The sequence below is a fragment of the Esox lucius genome, chromosome 3 (assembly GCF_011004845.1).
Source record: "Esox lucius isolate fEsoLuc1 chromosome 3, fEsoLuc1.pri, whole genome shotgun sequence".
Classification (NCBI taxonomy): Eukaryota; Metazoa; Chordata; class Actinopteri; order Esociformes; family Esocidae; genus Esox; species Esox lucius.
The window spans coordinates 32,663,443-32,673,490 of NC_047571.1; the positions used below are offsets into that span (position 1 = coordinate 32,663,443).

The 10,048-nt window shown below is 49.0% G+C and overlaps 1 protein-coding gene across 1 annotated transcript; it reads left to right on the plus strand.

Annotated features, from left to right (window-relative positions):
* Positions 1-1,059: 1,059 nt before the first annotated feature.
* Positions 1,060-9,443, plus strand: selenoj (selenoprotein J). Its single transcript, XM_010904398.4, has 10 exons — positions 1,060-1,192; positions 1,648-1,714; positions 4,038-4,214; positions 4,420-4,518; positions 4,837-4,929; positions 5,020-5,176; positions 5,434-5,549; positions 7,934-8,011; positions 8,255-8,394; positions 9,032-9,443. Exons 2-10 carry the CDS (start codon positions 1,648-1,650, stop codon positions 9,134-9,136), a joined length of 1,032 nt encoding a protein of 343 aa, XP_010902700.2. The 5' UTR covers positions 1,060-1,192; the 3' UTR covers positions 9,137-9,443.
* The last annotated feature ends 605 nt before the right edge of the window (positions 9,444-10,048 follow it).

Genomic DNA, 10,048 nt, shown 5'->3' on the forward strand with positions numbered 1-10,048 from the left:
CAGGATGACTAGTATCTACCATCTTACTGCTTGGAATAGTCATAAGAATTGCTAGCGAGACTAAATGTTAACTTTACACCAGAAGTAATTTATTTCATGGCACAACAACGTTAATTTTTCTTTCATTCATGGATGACATAGATACAATAACTATTAATATAGGTGACGATAACTGACTTTTTCGTCAAGTGTAAAGACGAGAGAATCGTGGAATTGCCCACTCTTTTACTGCCCAAGAGGATGTGATCTAGTCTATATTATCCCAAAAAGCATGCACGGATGCATACTTCAAAAAATCAACCAGAAATAGAACTGTAAACAGTTTAAGTTCACTATATCATAGCACCTGAAGCTTGTAGCCATCAAAGTGCCTGTCTATCCTGAGCCATAATTTGCTTGGACTGTGACAAGGCAGGAACATGGGACCTCTTACTTGGAAGTCCATGTCTTCTAACCACTAAGCTATTTAACAAGGGGCAGCCAGCAAGTCACTCACTCACTCAGTAAGAGACATTCACTCATCTTGGCTGGCTGGCTTAAGCGGTCCGGGCAAAAACACAAACATATTTATTTGACAAACTGTAAAGTTTCAACCAACCAAAGAAATGGGAATGCTACTTTGTAAATACACAGTGGCAGAATACCTGATAACTGATGTAACCAAAATGAAGATACAATCAATTAATATTGTAGCGACCTTGGTAAGGCTGCTACTCGCCCCTCTAAATTATCCCTAATTGCAGCGGTGGGTAATGTGCCTGCCTGGGGAGCCAAAGGTCACAGGCTTGAGACACTGCCCCACCAGACGCTACAATATTAACCAAAGTTATCTGGACTATACTTTAATTCGTTGACAATAAAGCCCTTTAAATGGTTAATGCAATTGAGAGAAATAAATCATATTTGTCATCTGCTTGGGATTTGTATGCAATTGGCATGTTTCTCATTCTTGTTGAGTGAATAACGAAAATGAATCCACATCGTTGTCATTACAGCTGTTTTAGATCATTAAAAGTGCGCACGGCCTCAGGGCGTGTGACGGTTGTGGACACACCACGTGGCTACGGAGGGGCGGGTTCTGCGCTCGGTCGGATATACTTCGGTTCAGTCCTATGAGAAAACAGCTGAGACGTCAGACAACTGCACAATGCGAATTGTCCCTGCGTCTAGAACAATCTGAGATATTTCAACGGTAAGGCCGTTTATACCATTCCGTGACAATTAAATGAACGTTCTGTACCCTGTCGTCGATTGAACAAACTGTATTTAGCGACTGATTTTTTAGCCACAGTGAATCGTGTTTTTTTTTTTTTTATAGCCTGCCTTCCTCCGTGTGAGGCAACATAAACACAAAGAATGAAATACAGATCCATAAAAAATTATCTAGAATATTATAGTGACAGTGATTGCGCTACAGTAACCGGTTGTGTATATCCCTGGGTCATATAGCCTACAAACAAATTTAGTATAGCCTATATAGCCTTAGGCTTACGTTGTTTGTCTATTGACAGCACTACAGTAGCTTTAATAAGCGTTTATAAAGTTATGCAAGCCTGTTCATAAACCACAGTTCTATGCCGGATAATAAAAAAAGGTTGGTTGATTTGTTCAGAGATTGACGCGTTGTTCTTCATTCTTCCAAACCAGATGACCATGGCTCTGGCGGACAGAGCTCTCGGGGCCATCATAGGATCAGCTGTTGCGGATGCAGCAGGTATCCAGTACCCAACTCGTTGTCGTAATACCTTATAATAGCCTTATGATTGGAACGGGACTATTGTTTTTCTCGATTACTAACCTCCGCAGCCTCTAGTTACAGCCAATCGCGTGGTTTAAGATTTTCTCGTTAAAAGACTTTGGATGATTGAGTTCACCTGGTGTCTGTCGCGAGAGACATATGAGCTTAACCCAGTAGTAGATAAGAAGCCCTATGTTCAAAATATGGAACTAGACTCGTGTCATTCCATTGAGGGTCAGCATGCTATGATTAATATATATATATATATATATATATATAAACTAATAATAATAAGCAGACCCAATAGCCAAACCAGACCGAACCCTCCCTACCACAGGTCTAATCCTGGTCCCCTCCCTACCACAGGTCTAATCCTGGTCCCCTCCCTACCACAGGTCTAGTCCTGGTCCCTTCACCACCACAGGTCTAGTCCTGGTCCCTTCACCACCACAGGTCTAGTCCTGATCCCCTACCCACCACGGGTCTAGTCCTGATCCCCTCCCCACCACGGGTCTAGTCCTGGTCCCCTCCCCACCACAGGTCTAGTCCTGGTCCCCTCCCCACCACAGGTCTAGTCCTGGTCCCCTCCCCACCACAGGTCTAGTCCTGGTCCCCTCCCCACCACGGGTCTAGTCCTGGTCCCCTCCCCACCACAGGCCTAGTCCTGGTCCCCTCCCCACCACGGGTCTAGTCCTGGTCCCCTCCCCACCACAGGCCTAGTCCTGGTCCCCTCCCCACCACAGGTCTAGTCCTGGTCCCCTCACCACCACAGGTCTAGTCCTGGTCCCTTCACCACCACAGGTCTAGTCCTGATCCCCTACCCACCACGGGTCTAGTCCTGATCCCCTCCCCACCACGGGTCTAGTCCTGGTCCCCTCACCACCACGGGTCTAGTCCTGGTCCCCTCCCCACCACGGGTCTAGTCCTGGTCCCCTCCCCACCACGGGTCTAGTCCTGGTCCCCTCCCCACCACGGGTCTAGTCCTGGTCCCCTCCCCACCACAGGTCTAGTCCTGGTCCCCTCCCCACCACAGGCCTAGTCCTGGTCCCCTCCCCACCACAGGTCTAGTCCTGGTCCCCTCCCCACCACAGGTCTAGTCCTGGTCCCCTCCCCACCACAGGTCTAGTCCTGATCCCCTCACCACCACAGGTCTAGTCCTGGTCCCCTCCCCACCACAGGTCTAGTCCTGGTCCCCTCCCCACCACAGGTCTAGTCCTGGTCCCCTCCCCACCACAGGTCTAGTCCTGGTCCCCTCCCCACCACAGGTCTAGTCCTGGTCCCCTCCCCACCACGGGTCTAGTCCTGGTCCCCTCCCCACCACAGGCCTAGTCCTGGTCCCCTCCCCACCACGGGTCTAGTCCTGGTCCCCTCACCACCACAGGCCTAGTCCTGGTCCCCTCCCCACCACAGGTCTAGTCCTGGTCCCCTCACCACCACAGGCCTAGTCCTGGTCCCCTCCCCACCACAGGTCTAGTCCTGGTCCCCTCCCCACCACGGGTCTAGTCCTGGTCCCCTCCCCACCACAGGTCTAGTCCTGGTCCCCTCCCCACCACAGGCCTAGTCCTGGGCTGACGGAATATTCCACTGTACATTTCTGATTGGTCGTACTGCAGAAGTGAAGTAACTGCAGTTTCACAGCCACCGCACACTCACGTCACCTGACTGGGGCATGGCCAGATGGAATGTGAGGCCTTGATCTCCTTTGTTTTCTTTTGTGGAAGTTGGGAAGTCCCTCTTCACCTTCTCAGGGAGGGATCTCCCCTGCATGTTATATATATATAAACTAATAATAATAAGCAGACCCAATAGCCAAACCAGACCGAACCCTTGCAGGCAAGAATTGTGCTTAAGATACTAAAGTGAAAATATATGAGAAGCACACTTTGTCTTCACTGCACCTTTACAATGTTTTGAGTCAGGACATGACATCACTGTGCATGTTCTTGGTATATATCAGTGGCTCCTGTTGGAAGTTGAGGCGGTATGTTAAAGGTATTTTGGGCCAAGCACCATTCTGTTGGTGATACGGTAGCCAAAAAAAGGTTGGGAGCCACTGGACTCTACATCAAAACTAGGTACAGAACGGAATGGGCTTCATTTCCTATAGCCTTTCTGAACACAACTGACTATTAAAGCGCTCCAACTGCTTTGCTCTGAGTCACATATTGATCCCAGCTCTCAGCATGGAATACTGTCCCATGCTTCTTACTGCACCTGTTTGGGGGCGGGAACATAAGTGTTTCCTTCAGTAGTGTCCCTGCTGCTACATAGAACAGCTACGTGTGGTTCTCCCCTGCAGCCCAACCTCTCCACTGGGTGTATGACTTGGACAAGCTAGATGGCTTGCTGAGCGAGGCCCCTACACCCGAATTCAGGCCAGAGTCGGCCAACCCGTTCTACCGCCGTGAGACGGGGAGTCAGAGTTGCTATGGGGACCAGTCATTCGTGCTGCTGGAGTCGCTGTCGGAATGTGGAGGTAGACAACTGTTCTGTTCCATTCCAATATGTTTTCCATCATAGTCTGTGCCATTGGGCTAACATGTGTTGTAGTCTTTTCTAGTGTATTCTAGTGTGATGCACTTATCCTGCCAAGCTGTTTCTCTGCAGGTGACCTCAAGGGGCCCCTAAGCAACACCCTCTTCACAGATTCACAGCCCTTTGCTTGGTTCCCATATGTTCAGGTCTGAACGTCGACGATCTGAGGAAAAGGATGTATAAAGTCTTCGGGCCCCGGTCTGAGTACGACATCCCCATCAACGATCCATACAGGGACAGGAGCGGTAAGGGAAAGGCCCCTTGCGGAGCCACAAGAGAATTAAAACACACATGTCATTGAGCATGACAAGTAAGGTAAATATAGTAACATCCGAAATACAACAAACATGACAGGACCGTGAGCGTGTTGTTTTAGGAAGTGGATATCCTACCAGCCGTTCCCCCCACGCACCATGGCCTTCCCCTCATCCCTTCCCCTCATCCCTTCCCCTCATCCCTTCCCCTCATCCCTTCCCCTGTGTCTGGGCATTTGCCTCTAACCCGGGCAACTCACCCAGAAAGCTGAAAACAATTCAGTGTCCTATTTTTGTGCATCACGTTAGCACCAAGACCTAACCTTCCCATCGAGGGGCCGTGGAGACATGCGAGTCTAAAAAGCTTCATCAGAAACGTCGACGCGGGCAAGGAAGAAACGGGTAAACAAATGGAAAACGCGCCCCGGCATTGTTCTCAAACGACCCCAGAGACTAACGTGTCCTCATGTGTAATGCTGCGCTGTCCTCCAGGCTGCGAGACAGACAATCAGCCGGACGGGATAGCGAAGCTGGCTCCCATCGTGGCCTGTTACGCCGGGAAACCCGACCTGCTGGAGAAGGTGGAGTACGCCGTCCGTGTCACCCAGAACAACGATGCGTGTGTGGCCGAGACACTGGCAGCAGCCCGGTCAGTTCGGTTTCCAATGGTGGAATGCTAAACGCCACTGTATTTCCCTGTTCTACGACATTTCCCTGTAATACCATTTGTAATAAGTCTGAAAGGAACTGCCAGATTTGAATTGTCTGTCATTATGAACTGTTAACCTGTTCAGGAAGAAGAGACTTAAACCGAATGTACATTCGGAAAAGGGACACATTATAAACAGGGGAGCTCTATGACCTGTTTTTCATTTGAAATGACATTTCCCTTTAATTGTTTTCCAGGATACTGGAGCATTTTATTCTAAACGGTCCTGATGACAATGTTCTGGACGCTGTGCTCGATCAGCTCACTGACCCGGACAGGAAGCAGCCCCAGGACCTGGACAAAGCCGTGGTTGGTATGTGACTGGTCCCCTCACCACCACGGGTCTAATCCTGGTCCCCTCCCTACCACAGGTCTAGTCCTGGTCCCCTCCCTACCACAGGTCTAGTCCTGGTCCCCTCCCCACCACAGGTCTAGTCCTGGTCCCCTCCCCACCACAGGTCTAGTCCTGGTCCCCTCCCCACCACGGGTCTAGTCCTGGTCCCCTCCCCACCACGGGTCTAGTCCTGATCCCCTCCCCACCACGGGTCTAATCCTGGTCCCCTCCCTACCACAGGTCTAGTCCTGGTCCCCTCCCCACCACGGGTCTAGTCCTGGTCCCCTCCCTACCACGGGTCTAGTCCTGGTCCCCTCCCCACCACAGGTCTAGTCCTGGTCCCCTCCCCACCACAGGTCTAGTCCTGGTCCCCTCCCCACCACAGGTCTAGTCCTGGTCCCCTCCCCACCACGGGTCTAGTCCTGGTCCCCTCCCCACCACAGGTCTAGTCCTGGTCCCCTCCCCACCACGGGTCTAGTCCTGGTCCCCTCCCCACCACGGGTCTAGTCCTGGTCCCCTCCCCACCACGGGTCTAGTCCTGGTCCCCTCCCCACCACAGGTCTAGTCCTGGTCCCCTCCCCACCACGGGTCTAGTCCTGGTCCCCTCCCCACCACGGGTCTAGTCCTGGTCCCCTCCCCACCACGGGTCTAGTCCTGGTCCCCTCCCCACCACGGGTCTAGTCCTGGTCCCCTCCCCACCACGGGTCTAGTCCTGGTCCCCTCCCCACCACAGGTCTAGTCCTGGTCCCCTCCCCACCACAGGTCTAGTCCTGGTCCCCTCCCCACCACGGGTCTAGTCCTGATCCCCTCCCCACCACAGGTCTAGTCCTGATCCCCTCCCCACCACAGGCCTAGTCCTGATCCCCTCCCCACCACGGGTCTAGTCCTGATCCCCTCCCCACCACGGGTCTAGTCCTGGTCCCCTCCCCACCACGGGTCTAGTCCTGGGCTGACGGAATATTCCACTGTACATTTCTGATTGGTCGTACTGCAGAAGTGAAGTAACTGCAGTTTCACAGCCACCGCACACTCCCGTCACCTGACTGGGGCATGGCCAGATGGAATGTGAGGCCTTGATCTCCTTTGTTTTCTTTTGTGGAAGTTGGGAAGTCCCTCTTCACCTCCTCAGGGAGGGATTTCCCCTGCATGTTATTAAGGAATGCCTACCAAAGAAAACTATTTCGTTTCACGAAGACGTTTGTAATTAATTTGCCTTTCAAAAAGTAATAACTAGGACGGCGACATGAATACACTGTATGACAAAACAGCCAGATCATACTAGAATTGATACCAAGCTTATACAAACGGGTAACAAAAGAAAGGAAAAACCAACATGAAGTGTCCCAGTAAGTTGTTGAACAGCTTCAGAACAGTTCCAGTGCACCTTGACATAGATTATGAGTCCCTGTAACTCAGCTGAAGTGACAGAACACGACTCTTACAAAATATATTCCTTAATTTGCTGTTTTGATGCTGATGGCGGAGGACACTGTCTAACATGTTGGTCCAAAGTCACAGCAGTTGAGCCGAAGTGACAGTGGCCATATACACGCCATGTAGGTCAGAGACATTTTATGAAACGGATCAACAAGGCTGAAAAAAATAGGAAATGAACTACAAAATAAAAAACATCACATCCCATTCACTGGGTGTGGTAATCCTGTAAGGCCCAATCATGACAATGCAAAAACATTTCCAAACCGAAATCTACTGCTGTTACTTCCCATCGCAAATGTGTTTTATCAAGTTCAACAAACAAATTCAAACGCAACACCGTTCAGCCTCACCTTGTCGCGCAGTACTGTTATGTGCATTATGCACAAACAAGTAAAATGTCCAGCTATTCACTCACAGTTAGTGACGATCTTGTTTGTCTACTAGTTCTAGCCCAACATTTCCCCCTCCAGAACAGTCCTGCACATTGCAAGTCAAATTGTGATTGGTTGATTCTACTGTCCTTCCAAAATGCTGCTCTGATATAATGAAATAGCTTGTGCCCTTTGTCCAAATCCTGAAGGCCTAGCTAGATTTTTCTACCCAGAGACAACCGAAGAAAAATTCTGATTGGATAATCTTTTCTCTTTGGTGTTAACCCCTTCTCATACCTTAACACAAACTCAAGATACTGAATAGGGAAACATTCAAACGAATTAGCAGATAAAAGCAATACACGTTTTTATTTCAACAATGCAAAGTGTTAATATGTGAACAAACAAAATATTTGTATTATTCATGAAGGTGCCCTGACGTTTCTGCCCGGCTCACGCCGTGATTGCCACCAGGGGCCGCCAGAGGCCAGCATGGCCTTCCAACAAAGAACACTTCCCTATGCAATGAGGAGTGACGTTCACTTTCTGTTCTAGGCCACATCTATCAAGTAAAGGAGCACCTGCCCAAGGCCCACCAGGACATAATTCCCAGCATATTTCCAAACAGCTGAGGTAAACCAACTCTCCTCAGATAATACCTATTTCATCAACAACACACGGTCACTTTCTTCTAAACCTGTGACCCATCTTTTTGGGGTTAACGCAGTCTTATCAAAGTCCATCAGTGGTGTTGAAGCGGCGTACTGGTCCGCGGCCCGCACGTTGCGACTGCCAGAATGAAAATGTGTAAATGGACAGCAGTGAGTTGTGTGTTTCCGGTTCATTCTCTCCCACTGTGTGGATCCCATTGTCCAGGTCTACCCGGCTCCTTCCAAGCAGCCCTGCACGGAGTCCTGACGGCCAAGGAGTTTGACCAGGCTGTCAGGGACACCATGACCTGCGGGGGCTGCACCTGTAGTAGGAGCTCGTTCATCGGGGCCTGTCTGGGAGCTCAGGTAACTGTGGACACCCGCCCTTCAGTCCTCTTGTAGCTTTCGCTGATATTTTCCTGCTTTGCATGTGAAGCGTTGGACTGACGCTTCATGAGCTAAAGTACAAGATCACAGAAACGATCAAAACGCCTCACATCTGTCAATGTTTCTGTCAGAGTTTGTGCCTTAGTTTGTTTACATCCCAGTCAGTCCACATATCCTTTTCCTTTCATGAAGTGTAACTCATGTTGCATTAATATTGATGTTCAGTGCATACAGGGATTCACTGAAACCAACCAATGAGCAATGTTCAAGCAGAGTCTTTATTTAACATATTTATCCTATGGGTTGGGGGGGGCGAGTTCCCCTGGTTCTAGTTTATTTTTATTCTTATAAATACCCAAAGCCAGTCTTCATTTGACCACAGTACAAAGAGGTCCTACTTACATACAGCAAAGCAGATTTGCATTGAACCCTGTATCAAAAAGCTTATTGTCCAGGAATGCTAATCAGGACATAACGCTAACAGTGACTAAAAAGGAGGCAGGTAGTAGGCGCAGGAACTCAAAAAGCGGAAGATCCAGAGACAACAAGGTGACAGTAAAACTGATTATCCGTTAGTGTGTTCGAATAACTCATTTCTGTTTTTTTGTCCCCACAGATTGGGCTTCAAGGCATCCCTAACTCATGGAAGACCAAGACACTACGATACCACTCGCTCCTGGAACATGCCAAGAAAGTTACCCAGGGTCACCAGCAGGTGTAAACGACCTCCGACCGCTGTGTGCCCTGCATTCTTCCAACATCTCTATTGTTTTCTGCGTCAGCAGTGTAATGCACTACAATACAACCACCCGATTTCTGCTATTTCTGTTAGGACACCTTTACTGACAGACGTGCTTTGACAGAACATTTAATGAAAGTTGCCAGTCTAAAATAGTTCTGCTAAGGGCTTGGAACCGGATACCAATGGTTCTGTTAAAACAACACGTCGTATGAAGGTGTGTCTGCTGGTTATATCCAATGAAGGCAGTCCTGTAATAAAGTCGTCCTGATTAGCGCTCTGAGACCTTTGAATTGTTCTGTGAATACTTCTGTGAATGAATCCTTGGAAACGATAGAATGGCAGTTGGAGGCCAAATATATTTGCATCCCATAAGGGAGACACCCGTGTAGAAAGGATGAGAATGATGACACCCAGGGAAAGACGGGTGGTACTGGAAGTGTGTGTGTGTGTGTGTGTGTGTGTGTGTGTGTGTGTGTGTGTGTGTGTGTGTGTGTGTGTGTGTGTGTGTGTGTGTGTGTGTGTGTGTGTGTGTGTGTGTGTGTGTGTGTGTGTGTGTGTGTGTGTGTGTGTGTGTGTGTGTGTGTGTGTGTGTGTGTGATTATGGTGTGGTAAAACAAAAAAAATACATATGGGATGGGATTAAATTGGTGTTAGATTTGTGGTTTGTTAAGAGGAAGGACTTAGGTTGATGGGTAGGTTAGGTTTAGGCATAAAGGTTAGGCTGTTGAGGTTTGGAGTAGTGTTAGGTTTAGAGGATAGGGAAAACAGGAAATCATCTTTCTGGTCTGCCCAGAGATGGAACCGTGTGTGTTTAACATATGAAAATATGAAGAAAAAAAAAAAGATTGAAATGTAGGTCACAATACTCCCACATTAGATGTGTCACAATAC